The sequence below is a fragment of the Parasteatoda tepidariorum genome, chromosome 5 (genome assembly GCF_043381705.1).
Source record: "Parasteatoda tepidariorum isolate YZ-2023 chromosome 5, CAS_Ptep_4.0, whole genome shotgun sequence".
Lineage (NCBI taxonomy): Eukaryota > Metazoa > Arthropoda > Arachnida > Araneae > Theridiidae > Parasteatoda > Parasteatoda tepidariorum.
The window spans coordinates 40670560-40683579 of NC_092208.1; the positions used below are offsets into that span (position 1 = coordinate 40670560).

Sequence of the window (13020 nt, forward strand, 5' to 3'; positions counted from 1 at the left end):
GAAAAAAAGCTGAATTAGATTTAACTTGATTATTTAAATTTCACAGGGATAAAAAAACTAATTTAAAAAGCAAAACATCCAAAAATGCAGAAAATAAGTTTTGGCTAATTATGATTTCAAATATTATAGTTATCATTAATAAAGATATTGCTATACCCCATAATAATGTTTCTTTTTTCAGTGCCACCACTTCCTGGATATAGCAAAATTTCCCGTATTTATGATTCTATGAGGACACCAAAATACTCGGTACTTTTTACCGAACCACTATGGTAATAACTTTGGTAAAATTAACAATAGAATATTGTTTTATAATAAGTAATAAAATTTGGCAATTTAAACATGATACATTAAAATATGGAAAAATTCATTTTCGAGTTTAAATGAACTTATCAGTTTTTTGTTGTATTTTGCAAAATGTGTATTAAAAAAAGAAAAAAAAATCATAATTTTGGAAACTAGAATTTCCGATAAATTCTAACCATATGAACTGCAAAATTATCAAATGAATGATTGAAATATATCTGATCGATATAAATATATTCATTTTTGTTTATATTTAGATTATATACCTGAAATGCTAGAACCTTTTTAATCTGAAATGTCTTTACTGTACGGTATGGTAATTTTACGAAAACTTTTCTCCGTGTTTATTTATTAAAAAAATAAAATTGTTAACTCCTTTTCAAACCAATACTAAATTCAATTTTATAATAACTTCTCAAAGTATCTGTAAATTGAATAAATAAGTTTTTTTTGGTGAATAATCATTTATATTTCCATGTAATTTAATATCATATCACATTTAGATTACTTTCAATCCTTCAGAAAGTTTGAATAGTTCTCAAAATTTAAAACCGACGCTAATGATGCAGTTGTTAACGGATAAATAGTTTCCACGGAAACCACTCTGAGTAGAAATCATTGGATTCATTATTTTCTGAAAGAACCAGCATTCCCTGATAACGAGTCCAGTTTGAGCTTTTAAGTTCAAAGACTAGTCAAATATTTACTTTAGTAAACAATAAAAAAAATCCTAACAAGCTATAAATAAGGCTAAGAAAAATTGACTAAATTTCCCGATTAAATATATTAGAGGATTAAGTTTTCTTATTCAACTGTGTTGTTTTATGATAACAAAGTTTCAAATTTTAAATATACGATAATTTTAATACAATAAATATTTAATGTGCATCATTAGATTTCATTCTTCGTGTGTTATTTAATTTGAGAATCTAAGCATCTGCCTTTTTCTGTTCAAGCCTTTAAATTATTTTAATGTTTCTTTTGTTTTTCAAAATTATTTAATTACATTAGTGTTGAATATTAGTGAAAGATTTAGAAATAACTAGTTTGCTTGAATAATTTTTCAACTTCTCTTTAGTGTCTCTGCCTTTTATCTGTCATTGACGCTGAACGCTATTTTGAATACCTTATTTTATTTCCTAACCATCGTTGAACAGCTGACCCATTTTTTGGGCTTACGACTATTAATGTTCAACTGCGTAGCCTTGTAATTTTGTACCTAATCCAGAAGACAAGAGAACTCCTGTATCAAGTGTTTGGGGAAATATGCCTTCCTGGTGGACTTCATATATAATTGCCTTACCACCATTTTTGTTGTTGAGATAAACTAAAACTTTTTATAGTGTATGTAGTTACTTTTTTTCCATTGATATAGTTTCATTTATTAATTTTTTAATTGTTTATTCACTGACTACCCATATTTCCCTGCGCATTAGAGTAAATTTAATGGTTTTATTGTAAAAACATTTCGTTTAGAAGCAATCACGTTTTTAGTAATATATTAGGGCTAATTCTTTCAAATAATTGCTATTTTCACAATCTCATATAATTTTATGTACAATAACTACAGTTCTGTACTTAAAAATATATTTAGTTATCTCAGCACTAAGACTGGTGGCAACTATGCACACAATTGTTTTACCGTGAGACGACAAAGATGTACAAGAATATTTCAGCTGTAAAAAAATTAAAGTTTTAATAAAATAGCATCAACAATGAAAAAAACTTGTTTGGGTATAATATTACATTAATATGTTTATTTTGCTTTGCATCAAAAATTGCAGCAATCATTAATGAAAACTGCTATACTGGTTGTTGTTGCATTTCATTTTGAGTACGAAATTTAAAAAAAAAACAAACTTGATACTTGCCATTTGTAGTCTTTTAAAACTTTTAGAAATTAAAAATTTTTCTCTATGATTTTGCTATCAAAAAACTTAACAGAATGTAAATACAGCTCACAAAAAACTTAAGTATGATTAATTAAATGAGCTCGGTGGTTGAAATAAAATAAATTTAATTTATTTCTCTATTAGATATTTAGAAAAATACTTAAAACTAAAAAAAATAATTAAATAGTATTCACGTAAATTATGTTTAATTTATAAATGAAGCCGATAATATATCTGAGATAGCAGTGTGAGGTTGATTTTAATGTCACCAGCCACTTTTATCACAAAGCTCAACAAGGGTTATCAATGATGATTAGCAACTAAGCCAAGCAAACTTGAAATAATCTTAAATTTAACTATACTAGTTTACCCGCTTTAAGGTTCGCATCAAACTTGCATAAAAAAACCCGTCCAAAATCGAGAATGAATTTGTCTTTTCCAAAACAAGACTAAAAAAAACTGAATCGATGATCCATCTTCCTTCGCAAATCAAGAGTTGAATGCGTTTTCAAACTGAGGTTTAGTTCTCATTCTAAAGGATTATTTTAGATTTTATGACCACCGCTAGTACAAAATTTATTTGCACAGGGCTTTTGTATTCTTTCTTTAACACTTTAAAAGTGAAGGTGGTCCTAATTATTAAATTTCCAATTTAAACAAAATGTTGCAGTTATGAGCCTGGATAAAGCTGGAATGTAAGAAAATGCAGAAACGAGCATTTGAATTCCTGTAAATAAACGCTAAAAAATGATTAAATGGTTTTTCCATACGTTTATTCTTGAAGGAAACACGCTCCGCATACTAATATATTTTCTATATTTTAAAAAGGATTAATTAGTCAACGCTTCTATGTCAATCGAATAAAAATCAAAAAACAACGTTTGCCGTAAGGTTGTCTGCTATCTGTGTATCCGTAAAGCTTTCTTAGATTTATAATATACATTTCCATTTCATTTAACAAGTTCAAAAAAAGCTATAATTTCAATTCAAAATATTTCGTTGGGCTGTCAGTATACTAGACATTTTCCGTGGTTTAAAATTTTCGCACTCGCTTCTTAAAGACATTCTTGAGACAAATTTCAACAGCTTGTCTGTTGGGACGGAAGAAAAAGGAGCCAATAATTCATCTCCCGAGTATTTCTTCTTCCAAGACGTTGCATTTTGGTGATACAAGTGCCAGCCAAGCATCCTTTTTCTTTTCTGTATTCGTTTTTATGTCGCTTTTACTTATTTTTCTGCTTACGATTCATATCACCATTCAAGTGCTCTGGGAATATCAAACAGTCTGGAAAAGTATCTCGCGCGTGTAGTTCTGGTTTAAAAAATCTGTACCGACTGAAAGATTTTTCTGCTAGAAATTCAATCGCGGTTTATGTTCGTAAATAATAATAAAAATTTGCGTGAAAAATATTACTTTAGAAATCGATAACAGGTAAGAAATTATAAAGTAAAATGAATTGTGAAAGTGTAATTTTTTTACCTGCGCAGTCAGAAAAAAAAATGGAATCAGAAAAACATAATTAATTAAAGTAAAAAAATATTTAATAAACAAAGTAAGACTTATTAAGTAAAGTAAAAATGATAAATAAAGTACTTAATAAATAAAGTAAAACTTAATAAGGCAAAATAAATAAATTTAAGATTTCTTTTTTTTGTTGTACACTATAAAAAGTTTCGGATTAAATTGCGTTAAAAAGTACCAGCACTCAGGGTGCCGGTACAGAAGTATGCTGAAGGTGTACTGGTTTTAAATTAAAATAATCTGTATTTTTTTGATAAGTGGAGTTGAGGCCGGGATAGCCTGGTCGGTAGGGCGCTGGGCCCATATCCAAGAGGTCGTGGGTTCGATCCTCGCCGGCCGAAGACTCCCCGTGTAGTAAATGGTGACTGATGCACGTTAAATCTGTCGAGTCTCAAAGTCCTCCATGTTCCCACAACAAATCAATACCTTTGGGGGTACTCATCCAGGAGTTTCCTTGTCTTCTGGATTGGTTCACAATTACAAGGCTACGGAGTTGAACGTAAGTAGTCGTAAATCCATGAAATTGGGTCGGCTGTTCAACGACGGTTATAAAATAAGTGGAGTTGAGTCGCGAGAGTTCAAGGGATAGAGCGTTCACCTTTCAATGAGGTGAACCGGGTTCGAATCCCAGTTGATACGAATTCCGCATCCGGCTTGCGCCGACCACAGTGCTGATGTGAAATATCCTCAGAGGTACACGGATCATGGCTTAGAAACCCCTTGTCGTCAGGATAACTGTGGGAGGTTCTCGTGGTCCTCCTCTCTATGTAACGCAAATGCGGGTTAGCACCATCAAAAAATCTCCACGAAGGCAAATTTCCCCCAATCCAGGAGTTTCCTTGTTTCGATCCAGGAGTTCCCTTGTCTTTTGAATTGGGTTCAAAATTACAAGGTTACGGAGTTGAACATTAGTACTCGTAAACCCATAAAAGTGGGTCGGCTTTTCAACGGCGGTTAAAAAATTAAAAATTAAATAAATGAAGTTGCCCCATTACTGAAATGAGGACTTCATATTCAGTCTACCTAACATCTGCGCAATTAAAATTTAGAAATCATTCTGATACAGTTTGTGTCTTAAACTATTGCCTGAAGCAAATTAATTTGTGTTATTAACTTAAGTCTAAAAAAATATTTAAATAACTATCTTAATGTATTGGTAACTATCTTAAGTCACTGAAAAACTCAGGTATTAAAAAAAATTAATGAATCCTTCTTTTTTAAAATCACTAACTTATTAATTCACAACTTTAATCCCACTAAAAAATCAATTAAACTGATAACTAACCAGATGCTCTTTTAAATAATTAAATCACAAACTAAAATATTAAATCACATATTATCATATTATAATATCACATATCATATTATGTGGTATGTAAAATTATAATATGTGATACGTGATACTATTATCACATATATTATATTAAGTCACATATATAAATCCAAATATTAACTATTTATCTTACTTATGCATTATTAGGTGAAGATTTCTTTAAGATGGACGTCGGTCTAATTTATTTTTTCACCAACGACATGTGAGCAAATCTATATATCTTGTGAATTCTAATGAAATCTATTATAAGTCGAATCACTCCAATTAGCACAAAAATGTAAGACTACTAACCAAATGTCAAAAGTAATCTTGATAAAACTACCATCTGATACATGAGTTTTTCAGATTTTGAGAATGCAAACGCAATAAATCTAAAATTTCAAAGTACCAATCTGAATACAAAACTAATTAATAGTTTGGCGTAAAAATGCCAACAACAGAAAAAAAGTGTGGTTTATAACAAAATTTCATTAACCCTTCAATTTATCCAAAAGAATACGAAATAGGCCTCGAAATTAAAATTCTTTTCACGAAATTTCATTAAGTTAATGAACTAACTTTTCTTGGTAATCCTCTTAAATTTACGCACTTTTTTTCTGATTCTAAGCAATTATTATTAATCACTTAAATAAAAAAAAGAAATCTTAATGGTTATTCTTAAGTGACATCAACCATTCCCACTCATTTGATTGACTTCATAAAAGTAGACACAATTTTTATAATTGCCTATCACTCGAGAGCTGACGAAGCATACGACCACTGAGAATGGAGTTGTCTCTCCAACTCCTCCTTCAAAGAACGTGACTTCTAGAACGAAGGGATCGTAAAAATCTCGGTCTCTTCCTTCCATTACAAGAAGATGAAATGTTTTGCGTTTTCCGGTCACGATTTTCGTAAACAGTGGTTTTAAAAGCCGAAAGGAAGTGCAAATTCTCTTCGGATCAGTTCGGAAATGGACCGATTCTGAGAATCTGCAGCAGATTCTTTTTGTTCCAGCTATAAACATAGAGTGTTTACGGCGCACATGTTTGTTGTTCCAAAAAGAATATTTGTTTTATGTTTGTGAGAGAATTGCCTTGGACGTTTAAATTTCACATTTTAAAACAGTTAGTAGATTAAAAATATATTGTAGTAACATGCTTAATTTAGCCAAGCAATTAATATTTTCAGATGTGGAACAAAAAATTTAAGTGATGGTATTTTTTTCCTTCTTTATACCATGATAGCTCAGCTGTTAAGGCTGTTTCTCGAAGGCACCACGGCGAAATGAAATGGTGACTTTTTTTGCGAATAATTAGCTATAGTCATGACTGATTACTCATGACTCATGACTTTTATGTCAAGTTTAAAACATCTTCGGCCAGCGCTTTCAATTCTTATTCAAAAATTGGCGAACTAGCCATGGAAGAATAAATTTTTTATAGCATTATATATAAAATTTTAATGCATATTCTTTTTTGTTTTTTAATCAAATAAATGATGGAAAATTAGCCATATATGTTCTACGCTGCTAGAAATTTTCGAAAAAAATGGTTTAATAAAATTTTTTTTAATTATTATTTAACCAAATTTAAAAAAATAAAACAGTCAGAAACAAAACCATAAATAAGATGCTAGTTAAACTGTTAAATATGAGAAAAACTGTTTATTAACTGCACCAATATGCTGAAGCATCAATCAGAATTTTATCTATCAACTCGGCCTACCTAACAAAGCCAGTTATTTCATTGCATATTATAGCATATTATAGAGCACATATTATAGCCGAGAGGAATAATCTGTCAATCTCATGACCAAAAAAAATGGGGCTTCGAGTCTCAGTGTTAATACCTCATTATTTTCTTCATTCCCTTCAAAACACGAAGAGTTTCCAGTATCATGGGCACCCCAATTTGTTATCCTGGAGTATAAAATACAATTCCCTCATTCACTCGTGCTTATCGGCATTATAAAGCTGCTTAACGCGAAATGGTCTAGCATTTCCCATCTCTTTTGCTACGTGAAGCAACCAAAAAACTTTTTAAAACGCATTTTATGGTTCATTTGTTAAAACACAACTCAACCACAACCTAACCCCAATAACTATCACCTAACGAATAGCCTAGCTTCAATGTTCAGTTTAATTTTCTTTTTACAGTTTTGAAATTATGTCAGTTGTGAATGGTTAAGAAACCGTATAGTTCTGTATTCATGGTTTTTTAAACGTATTAGTAGGAAACGGATTCAAAACCGCAAAGTTAAATAACGTTTTTTTACTGTAAGCATTACGCTTAATTAGATGGACGGACTGCTATCACTTATTTTACCGTAATTGTAGAATGGAAATTCAAACAGTGTAGTAATTAAAAGAATATAGTTCATAATTCCAGAGGAGGACAAAATCCCTTCCTCTTCCCTAAAACCATATACTAATGGAATAATTTAAACAGCTGCATGGTACTGCCTTCTATGCGCGAATGAAAGTATCGTATAGTTCAGAGTTACAAATTGGGGAGTGCAGGTCACTGGAAACTCCCCATGTAAAAGGGATAGAGGAAATATTGAGTGATCAACGATGGGACACGAACCTCCGTTTCTTCGGTCATGAGATAGACAAATTTGTCCTCTTGGCTATAATATGTATCAACTGCAAAGAACTTAATGGCTTCATAAGGTGGTTCTAGTTGATGCGATAAAATTCTGGTTGTTTTACCGCATTAGGTGAAAGCATATAATAAACGGTTTTTATCACAGTTAGCCATTTGAATACCATCTTATTTATAGTTATTATTCAAGACTTAAGTCATAGAAAGTCATAAGTTTTGAAGTTATATTCACAGTATATATAGGCGTAATGGTGCTACATACTTTATCATTATATTTTTTTGAAAATTAGAATTGTTAATTAAAAATAGCTTAAAAAATATTATAATAATTCCAGTTATTTATATTCATATATTTTCCTTCATACCTTCTGCTATACAACCATATTTTTTTAAATTGCTTTAAGTTATTGTTGAATTCAGAATAGCAAAGAATTCATTGAAACGAAATTTATTCTTTTACAGGGCAGAGAAAATAAATTCAATTTTCATGTCAAGAAAAGTCATAAGTTTTGCAGTTATTTTCACAGTACATGTAGACATAATGGTGCTATTTACTCTGTCGTTATATTTTTCGAAATTTTGATTTGTTAACTAAAAATGGAGAATTATAAGGAATAAATATTTTAATAATGTTATTTATATTCATATCATTATTTCAGTTTTTTCAATTCATGTTTTTTCATTTATTTTTTGTGCTTCATAATTATTTCTTCTTTTAAATACAGTTAAGCTATTGTTGAATCTAGAATAGCTAGGAATTAAATGTAACAAAATGTATCCTCTTCCGGGACAGAGAAAATAGATTCAAGATTTAAGTCAAGGAGAGTCATAAGAATTGCAGTTATATTTATTAGTCATAAGATATATAAGCATAATGGTGTTATCTGCTTTCTCGTTATATTTTCTGAAATTTAGCGATGTTAATTAGAAATCGCTTAGTATAGGAAAATAAAAATAATAAAATAATTTCAATGAATTATATTACTATCAAAATGAAGTAGGACAGTATATATTTCAACGCACCTGAAAGGGTAAAATAATAAGCTAGATTTAAATAATTGGTCTAAATATACTTTTTCCCTCACAGTCATTAGCTTTTATATTATCCAGATCTTTCTTATAAAGAATGACTGCCATCAGAAAAAAAAATGATGCCATCTGGATTTAAAATTTATACTCTTGTCTCATTTTAAATAGCACCTGCCATGGGACAAGCGTCGTCACTTGAATTGATCGATTTGCATACAAATTATTTTTCTGAAGAAGTCGCTGACAATTCAAGAAAACGTTCTTTTCTTCTAAGGCATCATAATGATCATTTTTCTCTTTTATTCTTAAAGGAGGATTTAATGATGCCTAGAATATCGTAATTAGGCTGTAAATGATTCAGATGATGGAAGAAAGGTGAAGAAAGATGAATTTTATGGTGTAAGATTCATGTTTTTGTTCTAAGCGTGAAAAAATGTTCAAAGTTCCTTTGTAAATGGAATCGATTTCGCGAGTCATTTATTTTTAAGGGAATCTCAAAATAACCCTCGACTTTCATAAGTAATGAGGCTTTGCGTCTTTCTTCTGAGAATATTTTTGAATTCTAATATTTTTGTTAAACTTTTATGAGTGACTTTCTTCGAACCATTTCTGCTTCTCTGAAATGAATATAATATTCACTGAAATGAATATAATCACATTTTTTATCAATTTATTTATTGGTGAATTTAGAATAAGAGGTCAATTTTGGGACTTTAGTTGTTTCTAGTTATTTTTTTTTTAAAATAATTACTTGGTTTTCATACGCAATGGGAAAAATATTTTGGGTTTTTCTCTTTGCTTCTGGATAATTTTTCAAAGAATTCTTATATTTTTCTTAAACATTTACGAGTAACGTTCTCTGAACCCTTCCTTCTTCACTGGAATAAATATAATCAAATTCAAATTTTCCTTTTTCAATTTATTTAAGTTAATGTAAAATAAAGAATAAAATATTTCGATAAGTAATTTCACTTATTTCAGATATTTTTTTAAATAATAAGATTACTTAAGGGTTTGTACTCTTTGAGGGAAAAAAAAGTTTATAAAGTGATTCTTAGCCATTTTTTTCAGAGTCTTTTAATTTCCTTTTTATTTACTATTTGATTTTTAATGCATTTATTCCTGCAGCTTCCAATTTATAGCTTTCAGCCATTTAATTTAAAGTTTTTTTGAGATATCTATAAATCTTAAAAGAATTCGTTCGATACTTTATTAAGGAAACCGATGTATGCCGAATGGCCTGTGTAGGGAGCAGGGAACTGTCCTTGCATCAGAAAGGTCCTGGGCTCGTATCCCGGGCAAGGCATGGATCTTTCTTTCTCTCTCTGTGTGTTCTATGTCCTTTCTCCTTTGTGTGTCAATGTGTGTGAATGTGACCCGCCCTATAAACGGGTTATGGTTGTGTGAATGGCGTGGCAGAAGTCGAATTCCTAGCCATAGATGGCACCACTGAAAAACAGGAACAATCACACCCCCACTGCCTAAACAAGAATACGAAAAAGAAAAAAAAAACGAAGTATAAATCTTTATGTCTGCTAATTTATAATTTATCCTACTTAGATATAAGTTTTTGAGGCATATATTCCATACTTATTCCAAGGTTCCACTGATAAGTTTTTTGAAAAATGTATTTTACAGTTCTCTGAATCAGCGTTTCTCAACCTTTCAGTATTCGCGGCACAGTTTTCAATCATAATTTTCATCGCGCCCCCCACTTGCAGTAAAATGTATACAACAATAATGTATATTGAGTATTCTGAATTCTGTCTTTAAATAATTTTTAACTAACTAACAAAACAAAAGTAAAGTAAAAATCAGCAACAATTGAGATTGTAGAAACTATGTTTGGAGCTATGTTGGTTGGTTGTTCAAAACAATTACAGTCCATACCTCTTTCAAATGATACTGTTGCTCGTCGAATAGGTGATACAGCTGAAAATGTAGTGTCAGCTTTTCTCGATGTTGCGTGACAAAATGTTTTCAATAAACTTTGAAGCAAGAGATATTAATAAAGATGCTAATTTCATTGCCTATGTTTGATTTTGTGATAATATGTCAGTAGCAGAACTACTTTTCTGTAAATCAATAGAACTCAAAAACAACAGCGCTAGCATTATTTGCTATTTTAAGTGATGTTATGAATGATGCAAACACAAAATGCAAAAATTGCATCGGAATATACTTGTTCAATATCCGGAAGGTTCGAAAGTATACAAGCACTAGTAAAACAAAAATCGCCTCAATGCGTCTGGACACATTGCATGATCCACAGAGAAGCTTTGGGTTCGAAAGAAATACGTCCTGGTTTAAATATTGTATTAACTGCGGTTGTAACCATTTCAAATTATATAAAAATGAGAACCCTGAGATCGAGAATCTTTTCTGCTCTTTGTAATGACATGGGTTCAGTACATTCAGAGTTACTATTTAAATGTGAGGCAAGATGTTTATCACGTGAGAAATTTTTGCAACGTGCTCATGAATTAAGAGAAGAAATCGTCATTTTCTTAGAAGATAACAGACCGGAAACCGGGAATTTACACTATTGTTTATTTGTGATGAAATTGAGATACTTGGTCGTCATATTCGAGAAATTAAATAACTTGAATCTTAAACTCCAAGGAGCAAATACACATATGTTGGATACGAGTGATGAAGTTAATGCTTTTTGTAGAAAATTAGAATTGTGGGGCAGAAATTTAAAGCAAAAAAACCTAACAATGTTTGCAAATGTGGATAATTGTACTAAAACTTATAAGGCTGAAGAAGAATATATGAAAGTTACGTTTGTAACCATTGAAAATCATTTAGCCATGCTGGCAAAGAATTTTAAAAAGTATTTTCCTGCTCATGACAAACTGCTAGCAAGTTACGAGTGGGTTAGGAATCCATTTCATAAGACTCCCGAAGGACTCTCAATTGATGAGGAAGAAAAATTCATAGACTTCACGACAAGTGGCGAAACTGAAATGCAATTTAGTAATAAATCACTATTTGAATTTTGGCAGGAGGAGGATTTTTCTGCACTGAAACAAAGGGCATTTCGCATTCTATTACCGTTTTCAATATCCTACCTTTGTGAAACAGGATTTTCTGCTGTGGCATCTTTGAAGACAAAATATAGATCACGGCTAAATATAGAAACAAGACAGAGAGTGGCTATTTGTAATATTAAGCCTCACCTCAAAAAACTTTGCTCTGCAGGACAGACCCAAGGAAGTCACTAAAAATTATTAATTTTTTTTAAAAATTTAGTATGTTTGATTAAGTAAGGTGGGTAAGCCAAAGGTGGCCAGTGCTCCTAACGTAGCCCCCCCCCCAAATAAAATGAAATTTATTTTGAATCATAAGATGTCCCTTCTGCATTGTAAATCTTGTATCTGAGGTGCACGAGGCTGAATTGGAAGATATTTCCTTGAATGGCCTCCATTGTATGAAGTGATTTAATTATTTGCAGTTGTCGTTCTAATTTCCAGGTGAGAAGATAATGTGTTTAAATTCTTAGAACTTTGAGTTATAATATGTTTTCTGAAAGTTTATTTCTTTTTCTTTAACCACATTACTTTAATTCGAATTAATCTATCAGATTAATAGTTTTATGTCGTGCAAATGGTAAGAGAGACCTTATGTATGTTCCCAAGTGGCGCGACACTCGGGCCACCTTCGGAAGCAAACGTGAAATCTATAAAAGAGTTAATTATAAATCATTACGTAGCATATTATTTCTCAAAAAGGAATGCTTGAATTAAATGCCAATTGATTTATTTCATTTTAAGCAAATGTGGAACTTTGGTATTTTTTAAATTTTTATAATATTTTGACGTTCTCTGCACTTTAGTAGACTTTGCGATATTTTGTTTCAAGTTTTTTGTTTTGTTTGCATTTTAAAGTCATTTTTCAGGTATTTTTTTATTTTTGTGGTAGTTATGAGTGTTTTTGTGGTCGATTCTGGTATTTTCTTGCAAATTTGGGTATTTTTAGATTAGTTATGGGTTTAGTTAGTTAACTCTAGTATGGTTATTTAACTCTTACTTGTTGGCTAATCCTTCTGAAAAAATTAACTCAATAATTCTTGATTAATTCTAATGAGTTAACTCAAAAGAATCGCTAGTGACTTCACACAAGAACTATCAAAGTAAAATCAATAAACAAATTATACACTCTGAAAACAAATATCTTTTTTAAAGTCGGGAAACTTGTTCCTACCAGCAAGACACTTAAAGTGCCTTTTTAAAAGAAGTTTGCCAGTCCAAGTGTTTTTTCTAAAGATAATTTGAGTAAGTGAAAAAGTGATTTCAAAACATGGCTCACCTTTGGAACCTGTGCGAAACCTTAGGTGCAGAAGCTAAAATT

At 30.8% G+C, this 13020-nt stretch overlaps 1 protein-coding gene across 1 annotated transcript; it reads left to right on the forward strand.

Moving 5' to 3' along the window:
* The first annotated feature begins 11066 nt into the window (after positions 1-11066).
* Positions 11067-11894, forward strand: LOC139425638 (zinc finger BED domain-containing protein 5-like). Its single transcript, XM_071181040.1, has one exon. It carries the CDS (start codon positions 11067-11069, stop codon positions 11892-11894), a length of 828 nt encoding a protein of 275 aa, XP_071037141.1.
* The last annotated feature ends 1126 nt before the right edge of the window (positions 11895-13020 follow it).